The following is a 20,739-nucleotide window of genomic DNA, read 5'->3' on the forward strand; positions in this document are numbered from 1 at the left end:
AAAATCCACCCCCTATTGAAATTAGCTGCTTTGCATGTGGCTTTACTGAAATTGTGTTATTTTCCAAACAGTTAACTACAACTCAGGAGTTCTAATTAATTGCTCCCTGGATCATCGGAAAGTTAACTCATGTCATGATGCTTCAGGGCTTCTATTTAAAGGGTCTCATGGCCTGTAAAACCCCATCCCAAAGTGCAAAAAAACCTCCTAGGGGTCTGAATGGACCACTGCCCTTCCCCCCATCACATCTAGAAGCAGCCCAGCAGGTCTAAAAGTCTTACATAGAAAAAATAATTGCATGGCAATGCCTCGCCCCCTTTCCAAACCCCTCCCTTTTGGATCAAAGTAGCCTTTGCCCAATCAAACCCTCCCATGCTAACCCCCAGCAGCTTTCCCTCACCCTCGACCCCCCACTTACAATCAACCTATTCCCTGGTAGTCTCATGGCTCCCTCTAACCCCCCTGCCACACATATTGAATAACCACCCTGAAAAATGGTGTCAACCAACTTGGGGTTACTGGACCACCAAGTTACAATTTAAAGGTAGGGAGGTCCAGGGGGTGGGGGGAACCTGGAAGTGGTGGACCAGGGGCCGTTAAACTACCAGGATGGTTATGCAATATAAGTGGGGTGGGAGCAGGGCACTACACTACAGAAAATAGGTTGATTAAAAGGGGAAGGGGATGAGACAGCTATTGGGGATGTGTTGGGGGGGGGGGTTACCATGGGGGGTTTATTGTGCAGGAGCTAAGTTAATCCAAAAGGGAGGAGTTTGGAAAAGGGATGGGGTGTTGCTGTGTGATTCTTTCTTCTATTTTCAAGACTTTCAGACTTGCTGGGATGCCTTTAGAGGTGGGAAGGGGTCTATTCAGACCTCCAGGATGGATTTTTTTTGCACTCTGAGAAGCGGGGTTTCAGGGTCACATGGCCTTTTAGCATGGTGCCAGCTCTATGAGAAGTGGGCCATTATTGTGCGTTTTTCCCTGTTTCTCTGTGATATTTTTTATCACAGAGTTTTTTCACGATAAAAAATATCACAGGCTACAATATTTTACCAGGAGGGGCCAAATATTGCAGGAATGCCCCCTGCCATATTTCACCTCTCCCATGGTAAATATAGCAGTATAGTAAATCTCCCCCTTAGATTCTTATTCAGGAAACAGAAGCACATGACATTATAGTAAAAGAAGAATGTATGAGCATCGTGAAATTAAGACAATTAGGATTTTGTATGTTCTAACAGAAAACCACTAACCCCTATATTTCATTTCAGTTCACTTCACGCAAATTAAAAAAATTAGTTTTCAAAATTCTGGCCAGAATATTAGCATAAACTCTCAGTTTAATCTTACATGATTATCAAATACTTTAGATGAACTTTTGTGCAGTCCATATAGTTGATGAAGCAATTGCTGAGGCTTGGGGAATCTGCGATGATGCTCCTCATGGAACAGATGATCTTCTCCAAAATAAAAATTCCCTCCAATTAAATTCACAACAAATCTGAAAATTTCCACTCACAGGTCAATGCAATAATCTGTGCATTAAGAAACCCTGTGCTGGATTTCAGTGCACAGTTTTAACGCAAAGATTAATTTTTCTAAAATTCCTGGTGCAGAAAGCTAATGCTATAGTAATGCAATGGGAATTTTAAAAGCACATTGACTGGAAAATGTGCATTCAGCAGAGGCTGAATGCAAATTTTAATTTGTGAAGTGGTGGTGGAACCCTTTGAAATATATCACTGGAGAGAGAGAATACCTATCTAGCTACATGGATCAGATAAGTCCATATTTATCTGTTTAAATGCGGCTGCTAACTACAGCCAGATAGCTAGCTGAATGTGCCTGTCTACATCAGCTTGTCAGGAAATATCTAAAAGCACATTACTTGCTCTTCCTAGAAAATAATAAACAATTGTCTCAGTACTACTGGATAAGTCTTTTTTTTTTTTTCCAGGATAATTAACTACAAGAAAACTTCCAGCTACCAGAAACTGATTTTGTTTTTGTTATAAGCAGCCAGCTGGAGACTGCAATTAAGGCTACAATTTTATCTTTCCTTCTCTGTGTCTCTCCTTAAACCAAAGCAGGCTGTGGCACAACACCTTAGTGGTCAAGGCTTTCTCAGTGCTTTCTTTATTTTCAGAGTTTCAAATCTTAGCATTCCACATAGCATTCATCCACACAAAACCTTAAACATTCTTATTTTCCAGGGGCTGTCTCCCCTCTCTACTCACAACTTCTGTCTTATTCTGGAGCTCCCAGGCCTCTCTGTGCTCCTCTCTGAGCCTACATTATATCTGGCTCAGGGAGCAACCTGGTACCTATAATGCTCTGTTTTAAGGTGGGCCAAGGCCAGACAGCTGAGAAATGAGGTTACTCAGCAATGCCCCTTCACATACCTCCCCTCCCTCAGCTCAGTCTTCTTAAGTTAAGCATCTTTCCCTACTAAGGCTCTGTTCTGCAGTAGGAACCTGCTATACTTGCTCTTGGGTTCTGCCCTAACTTGGGATTTCCTTTTCCTCATTTTGACCCATACCATCCTTGGGTTAAGAGGTCCTATTCTAGGTAATGCCTCATCCTTTAACCACTGGGGGTCTACTTTAACTGGGGTACTTTCACCTTTTACTAAAGTATGTTTCTCCCACCTTTTTGGGTCTTTAGCTGTGGGTTCCCTATACAACCCCAGCTTCATTGTTCCTCTGGTCCACCCCCACTCTGGTTATCTCCAGAATCTCACTGAACTGTCCAATTCATTAGTCCCAGCTTGCAGGACTGATGCAGGAGAGTTGGATTTCTGGTACCTCCATTTTCTTTTGATCCTTCATCTCCTCTATTTGCTGATGTATGGCAGCCCAATTCTTCTGAACTTAGTCTGGCTCTTCACCCACCTGCTGGACATCTGAGCTCAAGGAGTCTTACCTCTCCCTCAGGGCTTTGCTCACATTCTGTCTCTACTTCCTTATTGTGCTTTATAGCAGGGTGAGATTTTGCATTACAATGAGACTGGTTCTCCTGTTCATTTGTTTCAGTCTCTTTTCCCTTAGTTCTTATCACAGGACTGTCAAGACACTCATATGCTTCTTGTTTTGGGTTGTCTTCATCCTGAAGTGGCTCCTTTTCTTGGATCTCAGGGTTATTCTGGCTGGCTAGTATGGAGGAAGCCTATGGCTGTTCTGCCTTTTTTCACTGGCTTGATTTTAGCCTGGTCTGCTGGCTTTGTCAGACCAAACCTGACTCTGGTCCCCTGTACTTCCTTGCCTTATTAAAGGCTCTTTTATTCTTTTCAAGGAGACACAACCTGCAAGGTCCCATATCGAGCTTCTTGGCCAATAAACCACAGTTACTGTGGGCATATTCACCGGACTTTCTTACACGTTACTTGCCCTCTGCTGGGACTGTTCCTGCATTTCTGGGTGCATATCTAGTGTCTGCTGTAATGGTGCACTCAATACTGCCACTGAAGCTTTGTGAGGTCTCCCAGTAGTGTCCTCCTCAGGCCCCTCTATGGGTCGATCCTGGTTAGCTTCAGTCATTACTGGCTCTTCTGGTGCTCTGTCAGGCCTCCCTGTAGCATCATCCTCTGTTTCCAGGTGTTCCAAGCTCTTCTATAGTTTCATTAATTCCTCAGGATTCTCCATTTTCTCAGTTTCTAGCTGCCTCTGATTCTAGTAATTGTGGTTCTTACAGCAATGCTTGCTGCAGTACATTCTGACTCTGCATCAATAGTTGTAACTATTGTTGCCCTTCTCTCCAGTGTTGGAAAAGTGAACCCTTGGGCTGAGGTGGAGTTGGTGCAACTTGTAGACAGGAGTTCTGTAGGGCCCCACTGTTCTCAGATGGAGCTGGCTGAAGTAGAGGCCCGATTGGAGCTTTGCCAATACCAGCCCACGTTCTCTTTAGGTTGAGCCCTCAGTTGTCGGGGCCAGCTGGTCTTATGTGCAGGCCTCTGTGAAGGAGAATATCCATAGCAATGAAAGCATTGCAGGCCAGCAGAGAGAAGGAATCAGAGTCAGGTCAAGGTGACAGACAATAGGAATGGGAACAGGCTGTGGTCAGAGCCAGGCAGAGTTCAATCAGTGTCATGGCACAAGCTGTGGCTGAGGTAGGTGGAGTTCAATCAGCATCAGGGTCCAGTCTAAAGGTCATGCAAGAAGTCCAGTCTGAAAAAGCAAGGAATGAAGAGGAGGATGAAGGACCACAAGAACAGGAGACGCTGATGACACATGAAGAGGGACTGACCACGAAGACAAGAACTCAAGATGAACCAACAACCATGGAACCAGGGATAATAAGACACAGGAATGCAGGAATACACAGCAGGAATAGGAATCAGGAGCAGAATTCAGGAACCGGGAACACTGTGGCAAAGCACACTCACAATGAGACGACCTATTGCTGTGGCGTCTGAATGCAGAATGAGTCAGCCTTTATTCCCAAAGAGGCTGATGTCATCAGAGAGTGCCACAAGGAATTTCCCATTGTGGGCTCTTTAAATTACTGATGTTCAGGGCACGTGGGCCTAGGGGCAGCTTTGGAGTGCATCAGTGACTCCCCAATAATAAATGCAGGGGCAGAGTGACTTGTCCTTCTTTGAAACTAAGAAATAGCCAGTGCCGGCTGAAGAAGTGTAGTGGTGGATAAAGCCCCTCTCGACATTCTCTGTCATAGTGGATAACACATTGAAATCGTCGGTGCAGTGTGCTGCGGCAGTCAAAAAGCAAACAGAATGTTGGGAATTATTAGAAAAGGAATGGTGAATAAAACGGAAAATGTCATAATGCCTCTGTATCGCTCCAAGGTGAGACCGCAACTTGAATACTGTGTACAATTCTGGTCGCCGCATCTCAAAAAAGATATAATTGCGATGGAGAAGGTACAGAGAAGGGCTACCAAAATGATAAGGGGAATGGAACAACTCCCCTATGAGGAAAGACTAAAGAGGTTAGGACTTTTCAGCTTGGAGAAGAGACGACTGAGGGGGGATATGATAGAGGTGTTTAAAATCTTGAGAGGTCTAGAACGGGTAGATGTGAATCGGTTATTTACTCTTTCGGATAGTAGAAAGACTAGGGGGCACTCCATGAAGTTAGCATGGGGCACATTTAAAACTAATCGGAGAAAGTTCTTTTTTACTCAACGCACAATTAAACTCTGGAATTTGTTGCCAGAGAATGTGGTTAGTGCAGTTAGTATAGCTGTGTTTAAAAAATGATTGGATAAGTTCTTGGAGGAGAAGTCCATTACCTGCTATTAAGTTCACTTAGAGAATAGCCACTGCCATTAGTAATGGTTACATGGAATAGACTTAGTTTTTGGGTACTTGCCAGGTTCTTAGGGCCTGGATTGGCCACTGTTGGAAACAGGATCCTGGGCTTGATGGACCCTTGGTCTGACCCAGTATGGCATTTTCTTATGTTCTTATGTTCTTAATGTACTTGGACATTGCCTTTGTCTCTGGGAGCAACAACGGGTATACTCTGCATTTGGGTGGTTTGGCATCGGGTAGCAGCTCGATCGCATAATCATATGCCCTGTGAGTGTTATTGTTTGGGATAGTTGAGGGTGGATCCTTGGGCTGGTGGCAGATGACCATGCCCCCGGGGGAAGATCCCAAGAGGGACCACCGGTCAGGCTCAGAGTTTGAAGACAGACACACATTAGTTCTTTTATTAAACAGTATATTGAACCACCAGAGGTGGCAGTAGTGAGCTGGAAGCACCCGGCTGGGCCGTAGTCCCTCAGGGACAGGAACAGCAATCCCAGAATGGCAGAGCTGTAGAGAAACTAAGTATAGTGAGTAGGCAGGATATGCAGAGTTCAGGAATAGAACCTTGATGGTAACACTCACACAATAGTCTCTTGAAGCAGCCCAGGAGCTGGAATGGATTAGGCCCTTGAGGAGCGAGTACCTGGTTCCAGGGAAAGCTCTGAGAGAAGGATGGTAACTCACTGGTGTAGTAGACAGCAATAACTTCCTGGCAGAAGTGGTATTCAGAAGCAGGTCAGAGAACATGGGCCCTTGAGGAGCGAGTACTGGTTCCAGAGTGCGACCTGAAAGGCAAAAGAGAAACAAGGCCCCCGAGGAGCGGGTACCCCTGGTAAGTCCAAGGAGACAAAGTAGCTAGGAGCGTGTGAAAACCTTTCCTTGCTAACTCGATTAGTTAGCGAAATCAGAGATCTTAAATATCCGGTGTTGATGCCGTCATCTCAGGGGACGCCCCTGAGGTTCGCGCCACAGCTGGTACTTGAGTCGGTGCCGCACCGCGTGTGCGCCCTTAGGCTTCTGGGAAACATGGCGGAGTGCAGCGTCTTGCCGGTTCAGGGACCCCGAGGAGGGTGGCAAGATGACACCGTGGCAGCCAAACATCCAACAAGCAAAGAGGGAGTTGCCACAGAAGTAAGGAGGATGGGGTGGAGACGTCAGGCAGCAACTGTTGCAACAGTGAGGATGTAAAGTCTCAGCTTTTTTCTTAGAGAAGATATATGAGAAGTTGGTGTACTGCAGAGGAATGACAGATGAGGTGACTGCCACAGGAAGGCATCTAGAAATCTCCAAGCATGAGTTTGGGCACCCATTTGGAGAGCTGAAAGGAGGTCCATTTGAACTGAGGCAAATGGAGATGAAGCAAAGGTAACCCCAGTACCATGAGCTGGATAGCTTTGCTGATAACATAGAATGTGATGTGCTCGACATGGAGAATGCTGATTTTTAAGGTCACTGGAGCTGTTTTGGGGGTAATCCTACCAGGTAATGGGTCTCCATGGATGGAAGTAATGATTAGTAGGAACTCCAGGGAGATGGTCAGTATGTGAAGATGGTCCCCCAAATTCTTCCATAAGAAGTTCCCTCTAACTCCAGAATCCACCAGAGCCAAGGTAGTGAAGTTTTGATTGCCTATAGAGATTGTGGCGGAAGGGCCATTTGGGGAGTAGGATTCATGAAGCCTAGGTTAAGCCCCTGATAGACCCTAGGCTAGAGTATTTCCTGACCTGATCAGAAACTGAGCTATACGATACCTTGAGCCACCACAATGAAGGTCTAATCCAGACTGGAAATGCCTAAACTGCTCTTCTGGAGTAAGGTGGCCTAGCCCCAGTTGCATAGGTTCTTTGGTGTGTGCCACTGGAGGAAGGCATGAGGTGGGCAGAGATGGTGGCCACTGGGAATGGGAGGCCACTGGAAGACCGGTTTGAGATGGTTGAAGCACCCTGGCATTTTCCTGGAGACGGTGGTCAATTCTGCCCGTCAGGACAATGAGAGCCTCCAAAGACTTCGGGATTTCGTGAGCTGCCAACTCATCATTTATTTAGGATGACAGCCCTTCTAGGAAGAGGGTGCATAAGCAGTCCTCTCCCCAATTGAGTTCGGTGGCCAGGGTCCAGAACTCTATCATGTAGTCGAAGAGAAGCCGGGTTCCTTAACGAAGGTGGAGGAGATCCGTGCCTGATGTTGCCAGACGACCAGGTTTGTAAAGATGGTTTTAAAAGCTGAGACAAATTTCTGGAAGTCACGAAGAATTGGTTCGGCCCGTTTCCACAGTTGTGAAGCTCATGCTAGGACCTTGGCATCAAGAAGTGAGAGTATGAATGTTATCTTGACTGAGTCTTCAAGAACAGTTTCGATTGGATGGAGAAGTGCATATAGCACTGATTGATAAAACCCCAACACTTCTTCAGGTCCCTGGCATATTGAGGAAGAGCAGGCAAGGGATTTGTAGGATGATTCATTGCCACAGGAGTAGGAGGAACAGCCACAGGTAGTGTTGGAGCAGCTGAGGTTGTTGTGGAATCCAGGTGAGTGTTGAGACATTCAATGGAGGCTGCCAAAACCTCAAGGAAGTGCTGTTGTTCTTGGATTTTGTGGGCCAAACCTGGAATGGCTTAAAGAGCAGCAGCCTCTGCCAAGTCCATGGCCTTGGCAATCTGTTGGAGAAGTGGATCCTTGAACTGAGGTGGAGTTGGTGCAACCCGCAGGAAAGAGCCCTGCAGGTTCCCACCATCAGCAGGCAGAGTTGGCTGAAGCAAAGGCCCAACTGGAGTTTTGCCAATACCAACCCACGTTCCCCTTAGGTTGAGTCCTTGGTGCTGGGGCCAGATGATCTTAGGTGCGGGCCTCTGTAAAGCAGAAGATCCAGAGTGATGAAAGTGTTGCAGGCCAGCAGAGAGAAGGAAGTGGAGTCAGGTCAAGCAGCAATCCAGACAGGTGGCAGACAACAGGAATGGGAACCGGCTATGGTCAGAGGCAGGCAGAGTTTAATCAGTGTCATTTTCCAGACTGTGGTTGAGGCAGGTGGAGTTCAGTCAGTGTTAGGGTCCAGTCCAAGGGTCAAGCCAGACATCCAGTCCAAAGAAGCAAAGAATGAAGAGGAGGACAAAGGACCACAGGAGCATAGGATGTTGACGACAGACAAAGAGGGACTGACCACGAAGACATGAACTCAACATGAACCAACAGCCACGGAACCAGGGACAAGACACAGAAATGCAGAAACACACAGCAAGAATAGGAATCAGGAGCAGAAGTCAGGAACCAGGAACACAGTGACAAAGCACACTCAAAACGAGGTGACCTATTGCTGAGGTGTCTGAATGCAGAATGAAATAATAAATAGAGCAAAGGTACTAACATCTAATTTCCAATAATTGCTAACCAAGGCAAAAACAAAAGGAATTTAATCTATCTAAATGATACAAAACACTTATTATATAACTTCACAAAAATCTTTACATAATTGTACAGGATGGCAATTGGAGACAGGCTACTTTTCCATGGGCCACCCTGTATTTCTATCTTTCTACTATTTGTCACATGATTGGCTACCGATCCACTATAGAATCATGTATAAAACCATTAACATCATATACAAAACTATCAACCAAAACACGCACCTCGACCTACAAATACCTCTTAAAAAATACACTTCCGCCAGACCCATCAGGGAATGCTACAAAGAGTCACTCCAAATACCAAAGGCCAAAACCTACCAACATAAATCATTGAGTCTCAGAGCCTTCTCTTCAGCAGGTCCAACTCTCTGGAACTCTATCCCACCACATTTGAGACAGGAGCCATGCTCTCTAACATTTAGGAAAAGACTAAAAACTTGGCTTTTCAAAAAAGCATTTCCAAGCCTTGAATAATTCCTCCATTAAATAGCACAAACTCTTATCCAATAACTGGACCAAATACAATTCAATCAACCTTAAATTGACAATCATCAATACCTGCTGAACTTTTATCATAACACTGTCGTATTTATGCATTTGGTTATTTATGTTCCGTTCCATAGTGAGGTATTGCCACAGTTTCTCACATATTCTTATTTACTCACATGCTACTCTATTACATTAATAGACTGAAATGTTAATATTGCTCTGTGCAATCTCTCCCCTTTTCCAGCTCCAAGTTGATTTCCCTGATTTATTGTAACTTTCTCAATTCCTATATCTGATTCACGATATTTAAAGTTCAAGGTTCTTTTTGAGAACATTGTTTTACGTTATGTTATGTTTTACACACTTTGTTAATTGTAAACCGGGTTGATGTGATGCCTGTCATGAAACTCGGTATAACAAAAACAATAAATAAATAAATAAATAAATGATTTTTTACAGGTCCACCAGCAAACTTTCTTAGTCTCAAAGCAACATCTATGTGCAACATCTAAAGATTTTTGTGAAGTTCTATAATAAAAATGTTTTGTATCATTTACATAGATTAAATTCCCTGTTTTTTTTCTTTTGTCTTGAATGCAGAATGAGCCAGCCTTTATGCCCAGGGTGGCTGATCTCATCAGAGGGCGCCACAGGGAATTTCCCGCTGTAGGACTTTAAATCCCTAGCGTTCAGGCACTCAAGCGCCTAGGGACAGCTCTGGAGTGCGTTGGTGTCTCCCCGCGTGTCGGGCCTTTGCTACACGGTGGACTGTTATGGACTGCATCAGGGGGTCTGCACTGGTGACAGGGGTATCTGGCAGCCGGTCAGGAGCGGGACTAGATCAGCCTTTCTCTCTGCTGCCGAAAGTCGTGCTGCTGGGTCTTAAAGACTTGTTTCAGCTGCTGCTGCTACTGTAGGTGCCTCTTTACCAAGTTTTGGCACCAGGCTTCCATATCTTTCTGGATCCTGGCAGAGGCTTTCGTGGTGGCCCTGCCTTTATTCACAGATATAAATGTTCCCTTATCTCTCAGGGAAGCACTCATATAGCACCGAGTTTTTCTTAAGGGCCACAGCTTGTGCAGGAATGCACATCAACAAATCTATTCTCTCTGTTTTGTTTTTTTCCAGATGGGGAACCTGCCCCCCCCCCCAAAAAAAAATCCTTGCTTGTCCATAGCTTACTGACTTATTTATTTATTTTATTTATTTAAAGCTTTTCTATACCGGCATTCATGATACAATCATATCATGCCTGTTTACATATAACAAGGGGTGCAATAACTTTCTTTTAACCAGTGTCGAGGAAGTAAAAAGTTACAATATAACAAGGTTGTTGAAACTGGGAAGGAAAGAGACAGGGAAAGACAAGAATTATATAATCTTTACAGAGGTAGCTTATTTACATTGTGCCGTAATGTCCCTTAATGGGAATTATTTACATTGTGTAATTTGAATTACACAATTTACATTGTTATTATTGTTATTATTATTATTATTATTATTTATTATTATTTATTATTATTATTGTTATTATTATTATTATTATTTACATTGTGACTCTGAATTAAATCAGTCTCTATTCAGGAAGAGCTAGTCTCTTTAGCCTGCTATAACTTTAAACTTTTAGACTGCTCCTATAGCCATTTAAATTCAAATTGCCTCTGCAGACAGGCCTGGGAAAAAGTATTTTCCTGTCTTCTCTCTGGGGTAGATTTTCAGAGCCCTGCTCGCCTAAATCCGCCCAAAACCGGGCGGATTTAGGCGAGCAGGGCCCTGCGCGCCGGGAAGCCTATTTTACATAGGCCTCCCGGCGCGCGCAGAGCCCCGGGACTCGCGTAAGTCCCGGGGTTCTCGGAGGGGGGCGTGTCGGGGGGCGGGCCCGGTCGTCGCGGCGTTCCGGGGGCGTGTCGGCAGCGTTTTGGGGGCGGGTACGGGGCGTGGCTACGGCCCGGGGGCGTGGCCGCGCCCTCCGTACCCGCCCCCAGGTCGCGGCCCGGCGCGCAGCAGGCCCGCTGGCGCGCGGGGATTTACGTCTCCTCCGGGAGGCGTAAATCCCCCGACAAAGGTAAGGGGGGGGGGGTAGACAGGGCCGGGGGGGTGGGTTAGGTAGGGGAAGGGAGGGGAAGGTGAGGGGAGGGCAAAGGAAAGTTCCCTCCAAGGCCGCTCCGATTTCGGAGCGGCCTTGGAGGGAACGGGGGGAGGCAGCGCGGCTCGGCGCGCGCAGGCTATACGAAATCGATAGCCTTGCGCGCGCCGATCCAGGATTTTAGCCGATACGCGCGACTACGCGCGTATCTACTAAAATCCAGCGTACTTTTGTTTGCGCCTGGAGCGCAAACAAAAGTAGGCTGTTCGCGCTCGTCTGAAAATCTACCCCTCTGTGTGCTCCCCTTGCACACATCAGTCTCTATGTCCTCTTTAGTAAAACTAGTTCCAAATAGTGAAAAAAAAAATTCTCCTTTTTCTTTTTTTTTTTCCTGCCTTGGAGTTTGAGCACTGCTCTGCTGCTATATAGCTCAGACTCTTCTGGAAAGCAGTCTCTGCTCTGTACAATGTTTTGGAGCAACCAGATTTCCAAACAAAATTCCTTTCTTCTTTTGAGGCATGGCTCTCTGGCTGTATCTTGTTTAGTGCAGAAAATCCCCAAGCTAACACCATATGTGGCACAACACATGAGTGGTCAAGGCCTTTCTCAATGCTTTTCTTTATTTTCAGAGCTTCAGATCTCAGCATTCCACATAGCATTCTTCAACAGAAAACATTAAACAATCTTATTTTCCAGGGGCTGACTCCTCTTTCTACTCACAATTGCTCTCTTTTTCTAGAGTTCCTGGACCTCTCATTGCTCCCCTCTAAGCCTACATTATATCCCACTCTGGGAGCCACCCGGTACCCATAATGCTCCATTTTAAGGTGGACTGGAGCCAGACAGCTGGGACTGATTCTTTACATTGTTCTGGGAGTTTCTCCTGCAGGCTCCTTCACACAGCCTTACCTTTTATTAAAAAGGCTCATTTGTTTTTAATCACTTACCAGGCAGGTATCACCCAGCCAAGCTCTATTGCAGTAATATATCTTTCATCAGTTCAAATATAAAAGTATCCTGTAATCTGTCTAAGAAAAGTCAATTATAAGAAATCCTAATATGCCCCCTTTCTAGTAATGTCCACATTGTATCAGTGTAGTCTAGCAATACAGCACTGGCTTCCAACCAAAGGAACCCCACCCCCACTGTCTGACATCACAAAAAGGTGATAGCAATCATAAGAATGTGTTAATGATTCTTCTGTTGGCTTTAAAAAGGAACATTTGTCATTTGCATTCCTCTTTAACTAAAAAAAGAAAGATTTCAGGGAACTGCTTCAAGTTACCCATGTGTCCTTGTTGCAGAGGAAGTGATACATTACAGGAGGACCTTGCAAGACTGGAAGATTGGGCATCCAAATGGCAGATGAAATTTAATGTGGACAAGTGCAAGGTGTTGCATATAGGGAAAAATAACCCTAGCTGTAGTTACACGATGTTAGGTTCCATATTAGGAGCTACCACCCAAGAAAGAGATCTAGGCGTCATAGTAGATAATACATTGAAATCGTCAGCTCAGTGTGCTGCAGCAGTCAAAAAAGCAAATAAAATGTTAGGAATTATTAGGAAGGGAATGGTTAATAAAACGGAAAATGTCATAATGCCTCTATATCGCTCCATGGTGAGACCACACCTTGAATACTGTGTACAATTCTGGTCGCCGTATCTCAAAAAAGATATAGTTGCAATGGAGAAGGTACAGAGAAGGGCAACCAAAATGATAAAGGGGATGGAACAGCTCCCCTATGAGGAAAGGCTGAAGAGGTTAGGGCTGTTCAGCTTGGAGAAGAGACGGCTGAGGGGGGATATCATAGAGGTCTTTAAGATCATGAGAGGTCTTGAACGAGTAGATGTGACTCGGTTATTTACACTTTCGAATAATAGAAGGACTAGGGGGCATTCCATGAAGTTAGCAAGTAGCACATTTAAGACTAATCGGAGAAAATTCTTTTTCACTCAACGCACAATAAATCTCTGGAATTTGTTGCCAGAGGATGTGGTTAGTGCAGTTAGTGTAGCTGGGTTCAAAAAAGGTTTGGATAAGTTCTTGGAAGAGAAGTCCATTAACTGCTATTAATCAAGTTTACTTAGGGAATAGTCACTGCTATTAATTGCATCAGTAGCATGGGATCTTCTAGGTGTTTGGGTAATTGCCAGGTTCTTGTGGCCTGGTTTGGCCTCTGTTGGAAACAGGATGCTGGGCTTGATGGACCCTTGGTCTGACCCAGCATGGCAATTTCTTATGTTCTTATGTTCTTAAATGCTTCTATGACACTGAGATACAATAGCATATGGGCATTTTTAGTACATATATTTTTACACTTGCTAATTTTCAGAGAAACCTAGTGGCTGTATGCAGGGTCCATTGAGACAGGATTCTAGAGGGCATCCTGATGTACTGACCCTGGCTAAGGACTGTTGCTGCAATGACCTGACTAAAGTAAATTGTGAGGGAGGTATAAAATAAGAGAAACCTTCAAGTAGTTGCAAATGAAGGCTCATGGTGCCACATCCCAGTCCCGGTTCTCAATGAGCTGGAAGCCTCAAGGAAGAGAAGGAATGTTAGGGGCACCGGCCGCGGAGGCCCGCAGCCGGACCCCCTCTACTCACCAGCGTCGCGCCGGCATTCCCCTCACTCCTGGGATCCTTGTGGTGGCAGGAGCCGCGGCCTACACGCTCGTTCACGAGCCGTCTATCTGCCGCTGGTGCCCCCCCCCCCCGACGCGGCCCAGCCGGCCGAATCTCTCTCTCCCTGGCTGCCTTAGGCATACGCATGCACCTCCTTCCCTAGATTTAAAGGGACAGCGACGGGCCATGCCCTAGCTCTTCATTTCCGGTCCCAGCCTATATCAAGGCAAGGCCTGCTCCCAGACCTTGCCTTGGCTTCCTCTGGCTCTCCTTCTGCTTGGATTTCCTGGACCTTGTCTTTGCTTTGGATCTCCTGGATTCGGACACCCGCCTGATCTTTGGACTATGAGTATTGCCGCCTGCCCTGACCTTGCTGACCTCTGCACCTCAAGTATCGCCACCTGCCCTGACCATTGCTTGACTTCTGGACCACAAGACTTTCCGTACCTGAGACCCCACATAAGTCCAGCCGGCCCCAGTACCCAAGGGCTCAACCTACGGGGAAAGAGGGCTGGTATGGTGAAGGTTCATAGGGGTCTCAATCACTCTCGGGCCTCGCCAGCTGATGGTAGGAACCTGTGGGTCTCCTCCCCATAGGGGGCATCAACTCCCCTCGGCCCAAGGATCCAGTACCGCAACAAGGAAACTGCCTGGCCTCCTTGAAAATAAAAATCAGCTGCAAAGTCTACATGGTAAAAGTATAAGTCTACTCTACAACTGTGTGGGCTGTTTGAAAATTACCCTCCACAAACAAACAATATGAATGAGAGCATCCTGTTTACCTAGAAAAAAATTGATTTCTTGTTTTCTTAATGTTTCCATTGTAAACAGTGAAGAGGGTTATTGAGCATAAGCTGACTCAATATCTACAGATGAATGATTTGCAGTGTTCACCATTGCTCTATTGCAATTCAGTCACATTTTTTCTACAACTATTTTTAAGTAATCTTCAATTACAGCAAAAAGAAAAGCATATGCAATATTACTTAAAATAGCTGAGAAAGCAATTAGCATAGCTAATACATTAAGCATCAGCTTTCTAACCAAAACCACAATTACTGAACTTCATATAATGAGAAGACCACCAGTCTGGAGGATTTCAGACTACAAAATATGAGGAAAAAAATATATGGAAAAAAAGTGGAACATTGTAACAAGCAAAGCCAGTCAAATCCAGATTAAAATATACTTCTTAATAAGAGAATGAAGCAAAACCAAATACTAATTATTCTTCTATAAAGGGTAAGGAAGCACTAGAAATCATTTCAGGCAATTTTTGTCGATGACTCTTCAGGAAAACTGACAGTTGGTCTGGCCTATTTTAACTATATACAGTTTCACATTTAAAGGAGGAGGTGGTTAAGACAAAAACAGAGACAGAATTCAAAAGGCATGGGATAAACACAGAGTATCCTCAAGAGGATGGAAATGAAGAACTGGGGTAATTTCTCAGTATGGGGGTAATCTGCACAGAGTGGAGGTTACAACCCTAAACAGAAAGTATGAGGGTAACCTGAATGGAGCAGCAGTTACATCTCTAAACACCTTGCTGGGCAGATTGGATGAGCTATGTTGGTATTTATCTGCTGTCATTTAATTTACTAAAAAAAAGAAGCATCCCCATGAGCATGTGTAGGTCAAGAATAAACTATACATGTATAATTGAATTTCCAAGTGAGGGTATGTAGTCTGTGATTTATTTATTTATTTTGTGAATTTAGATGCTGCCAATCCAGTGCTCTTGGTGGCTTACAGTGAACATACATAAAAGAAACATGAAAAGACTAAAATAAATCATACATTGCAAAGTATAACAACAGAGCATTAATCTGAAATGAATGGATAAAACACAACATAAAAGTCCATATTTGTTTTATTTGTAATCTCCTGAAACAAATAAAACAAATAATCTTTGTCTCATCTGTTTATGTTTCCCATTCAAGTCTATTGCCCATCAAAATCTATGGCTCTTCTCTAAGTAAATAAACAGGTGCAGGCCACCTAACAACTGACTCTTAACCATGTGACCTTACAGCCTTGTCAGAGCTGAGTCAGGACAATTTGGCAAGAAAACCATAAAGAAGACAAATCACAGTGAAGCATCTTTCTACCTAGACTATAACTGCTATCTGGATCAAGTGACACTGAGTTCCTTGCATTGACATGTGCAAAAGCCCTGTATTTCTTCTCTAGCTCTTGGAAGAGAAGGACATGTTAGTAGAAGCTCTCATAGAGTTTTAAAAAAGCATTGAAACTTTTGGATTTGGCACTGGTAAAGGATTTGCTTCTAATCTTCTCTGTGCTACAGTGGTATCACTTACTATGCAAGATAAAGAGGCAGTGCACTACTACTAATTTAAGCCTAGAGCCATCAAACTGCAATGGTTTATAGCGAGAGAGGTACCACTATGGCGGGGGGTGGGGGGTAGATGTCACCGTGATAGTGGGGCCCCTCCGCCAAAAATGCATTGCAGCTATGTGGCATGTTCTTTTATCTCATGGCCAAACACCGCAGGACAAATGAACACAGCAAGCGGCCCTTTAATGTGATGGCAGACCCAAACCCATTGGACCATCATCACCTTAAAGGACCACTGGCCCAAAACATTAAAAAATTGCGGCAAATTGGGGAGGTTGAGTAGGGATCAGTGCTGACCTCCATCTCAACCTGGGTCAGCCCCAAATGTAAATTTAAAAAGTGCACCTGCACGGTGACATCCCCAGCCCACAAATCCCTCCAATAAAATAAAGTCTCAGGCCCCCCACCCCCCAAATTACTCCAAGAAAATAAAGGCCCCTTCCCCCTTGCCTCTTCCCATCTCCATTCCCCACATTCCAAGTGATATGACATTATGGGGCCAGGTGCACCCTCACACCTAGCCTAGTTGGTGCCATTTTCCAAAATGGCATTGACCTGACCTTGCCTTAGCCACATGCTGCCAATCCTTTTGGTTCTATTAATGTTTATCAGGTTTTTGGTGTGTGGAATCAGTCACATTAGTGCCTACAGCACAGCAGGCATACACTATGGGGTAGATTTTTAAAGGTTCACACTCATATCCAAGTGCATGTGCTTCCCGGCATGCACACATGGACGCGCCGATTTTATAACATGTGTGCGCTGGCGCGTGTATGTTCTAAAATCCATGGGCTACGCGCACATGGTGTCACATGTGTGACGGTAAGTTGAATTTACTCTGAAGAGAGAGCAGTGTTAAGTGGAGTGCCACAAGGATCGGTGTTGGGACCAGTCCTGTTCAATATCTTTGTGAGCGACATTTCGGACGGGATAGAAGGTAAGGTTTGTCTTTTTGCAGATGACACTAAGATCTGCAACAGAGTGGACACGCCGGAAGGAGTGGAAAGAATGAGATAGGATTTAAGGAAGCTGGAAGAGTGGTCGAAGACATGGCAGCTAAGATTCAATTCCAAGAAGTGCAGAGTCATGCATATGGGGTGTGGAAATCCAGAAGAACTGTATTCGATGGGGGGGGGGGGGGGGGGAGGGCTGGTGTGCACGGAGCAGGAGAGAGACCTTGGGGTGTGTCTAACGATCTGAAGTCAGCGAAACAATGTGACAAGGCGATAGCTAAAGCCAGAAGGATGCTGGGCTGCATAGAGAGAGGAATATTGAGCAAGAAAAGGGAAGTAATTATCCCCTTGTATAGGTCCTTGGTGAGGCCTCACCTGGAGTACTGTGCTCAGTTATGGAGACCGTATCTCTGAAGGGACAGAGACAGGGTGACCAAAAAGGTGACGGGTCTTCAGCAAATGACTTACGAGGAGAGATTGTAGAATCTAAATATGTACACCCTGGAGGAAAGGAGGAGCAGAGATGATATGATACAGACTTTCAGATACTTGAAAGGTTTAAATGATCTAAAGACAATGACAAACCTTTTCCATTGGAAAAAAATTAGCAAAACCAAGGGTCACGATTTGAAACTCCAGGGAGGAAAACTCAGAACCATTGTCAGGAAGTATTTCTTCACAGAGAGGGTGGTGGATGCCTGGAATGCCCTTCCGGAGGAAGTGGTGAAGACCAAAACTGTGAAGGACTTCAAAGTTGCGTGGGATAAATACTGTGGATCCATAAAGTCTAAAGGATGTGAATGAAGAGAAGAGGCATGGGGGTAGCTTGCCTGGAGATTAATACCCTTATTCAATAAACACACTCACTGTTAATGCAACTCCGGCATTGCTCTATGCTTCAACGTAAGAGGAAATGTGGAAAAAAAGGATTTGCATTCACAAAAAAACCAGGGAGTAGCTTGCTTGTTGCGGCAGTTACTACCCCAAACCAAATAAGTCTGATACTTCACTTCAATGCATATCCAGCATAGCTCTCTGCTTCAACGGCAGGGGGAAAGACTGATACGTCACTTTCAGTACATATCCAGCATAGCTCTCTGCTTCAATGGTAGAGGGGGAAAGAGGGAAAGAGGATTTATATTCAGGCAACAACCAACAAGGAATGAATTACATAGTCTGGGCAAACAAATAATTATGGGAGTAGCTTGCTTGTTACGGCGGTTACTACCCTGAATCAATTAAGCCGTATACTTCACTGGGAATGCATATCCAGCACAGCTCACTGCTTCAACGGGAGGGGGGAATAAAGAAAAGAGGAATTATATTCAGACAACTAACAAGGACTGAATGGCACAGGCTGGGTAAACAAGCGTGGAAGTAACTTGCTTATTGCAGCAATTGCTACCCCTGACCAATTGAGCTGGATGTTTCACTTGGATGCAGTTCCAGCGCTGCTCTCTACATCAATGGTGGGGGTGGAGGGAAACTGGAATCAGGGGGTTGCTGAATGGGGGGCCAAGAGTAACAGATAAGCATGAGGAAAAAAATAAAGTGAAAAGCTTGCTGGGCAGACTGGATGGGCCGTTTGGTCTCCTTCTGCCGTCATTTCTATGTTTCTATGTTTCTATAATCCACACGTGCATGCACAGGCGGCGCGTGCAAGGGGGGGAATTATGTAATTTTCATGCTGCGATGCATCCTGGCCTTCCCCAGTTCCTTCCCAGTCTGCTCCAATTAAGGAGAGGACTGGGAGGGAACTTCCCTACTCCCCTACCTAACCTCCCTTCCCCATCCCCTCTCCTCTCCTCCCCACCCCTAAACTCTACCTTTTTTGATGTTTTCTTCTTTTTTCGCAACTTACTTCAGCACCCCCACTCCCCACTCCCCGCTCCCCAGCTCACCCCTTGCAAGAAGCCTGGCACTTGAGCACATACCAGCCTTTATGTGCATTGCTGGGCCTCTTGGAAAGTTTGCCTGGCACGTACAAGGCCCATCCATACTCAAAAAGGTCAGAATTTAAGCGCACCAGGCATTTAAAATCTGTCCATATATGTGTATATATGTGTGTTTGTATGTGTGTGTATATGACAAACAGTTCTCCATATAGTGAGTGGTATTGTGAGTGGGGGTATGAGAGAGGTAGAAGAGAGAATGTTGGCAGGGCTAGCAGCTTTTATAAGGGCAGAAGAAATGGTATAGATCCATCCTAGTCTTCATCTAAGAACAGTGATAAAAATAGGCACTAGTCCTGCCACAAAGTTGAAGAGAAACTTTTTAAACTATAGAATGACAGGAGTAAAAAGCAGTGGCAGCTCAAGGAAATAGTAGTTGAAATTTGAAGAGCATGTATCACTGCTGCCTGTTCCTCTTCCTCTTGTTTTGGAACAGAGGGAAATGGCAGTTCCTCTTCCTCTTGTTTTGGAACAGAGGGAAATGGCAGGAGAGGCACCCAAGGCAGACAGTAGCAGAGCAGAGGCATGTAGTAGTGCAAAGCCAAAATAAGCTGCATACTCCTGTACATTGGGTACTGCTTCTGAGGCAATGGAGATAGTATTTTCAACAGCTGATTCTGAGGAAGAAATGTTTCTGGGATTACCTGATTCAGAACTTGAAGAGCTAGTAATTGGAGAAAATGTGGGAGTGTTAGTCAGTAGTGTCTTAGCCTTCAGTTCAGTGATGGGAGAGAGAGATAATAGATAATGATAAGGATGGTGATGAAGCATTCCCTAGCAAGGGTAGACAGCATAGGTAGCAAGGATTAACAGTGTCCCTGGAATTTTATTCAGGGTCCACCCTCAACCTGAAATCCAGTACTAACATCAGCCCTCAATAATATAGAGAAGAGATCACGGAAGATATCCCTGATCTGGAGGTACTTTAAAGTGAGGAAAGACCCAAGTTCCACTCAGTGTATTCACTGCAGTAAATATATCAGTAGAGGGAAGAAAGTGGGGCTTCTGACAAATGTTGATATGCAGCATCATCTGGAGAAGCTGCACCAGCTAGCATTGGCATCAGAGAAGGATGGCAGTACTAGCCTGAGGATTCCTCCTCCCAGTCAAAATAAAAGCCAGAGAAAAGGGGTAGAAAATGGGAAGACTTTTGCCAAAGGATTCTTGACTTGAACCCATGGATTCTTCCAGCAGTCAGATGGCAGGTAAGCCATGTGTCTGAAATGGCAACCCACCATAGAAGAAATGAGGTGGTATTTCATAGCACTGTCCTGGGTCAAGAGGCAGGCAAAATTTAAAGTAGTAATGAGGAGCATCAGGGAAATGATTGTCTTTGATGACCAACCTCTGCAGGTAATGGAGAACATGGGCTTTAAGCATCTGCTGCATGTGTTAGCCTCCAAATGAAAAGTTCCCTCTAGGATTGCATTTAGTAGGAAGGTCATCCTCACCCTGTACAACCAGTACCATTGTCGCATTCAGGTGCAGCTGGCTAAAGGCAGATGGGCATAGCCGGTGCATTTCACTAGCGATATCTGGACAAGCACGAATGCTATGCATGCTTATCTCTCCCTGACAGCATCACCTGGGACTTGTAGGA

At 45.0% G+C, this 20,739-nt stretch overlaps 1 protein-coding gene across 1 annotated transcript in view; it reads left to right on the forward strand.

Annotated features, from left to right (window-relative positions):
• The first annotated feature begins 6,515 nt into the window (after nucleotides 1-6,515).
• LRIT1 (leucine rich repeat, Ig-like and transmembrane domains 1) overlaps nucleotides 6,516-20,739 on the forward strand; it is a 67,090-nt gene continuing 52,866 nt past the window's right edge. Inside the window, exon 1 of the mRNA XM_029610700.1 lies at nucleotides 6,516-6,637. Within this exon, the coding sequence (XP_029466560.1) occupies nucleotides 6,516-6,637 (122 nt within the window). The remainder of the gene's footprint in view (nucleotides 6,638-20,739) is intronic.

The sequence above is a fragment of the Rhinatrema bivittatum genome, chromosome 7 (genome assembly GCF_901001135.1).
Source record: "Rhinatrema bivittatum chromosome 7, aRhiBiv1.1, whole genome shotgun sequence".
NCBI lineage: Eukaryota > Metazoa > Chordata > Amphibia > Gymnophiona > Rhinatrematidae > Rhinatrema > Rhinatrema bivittatum.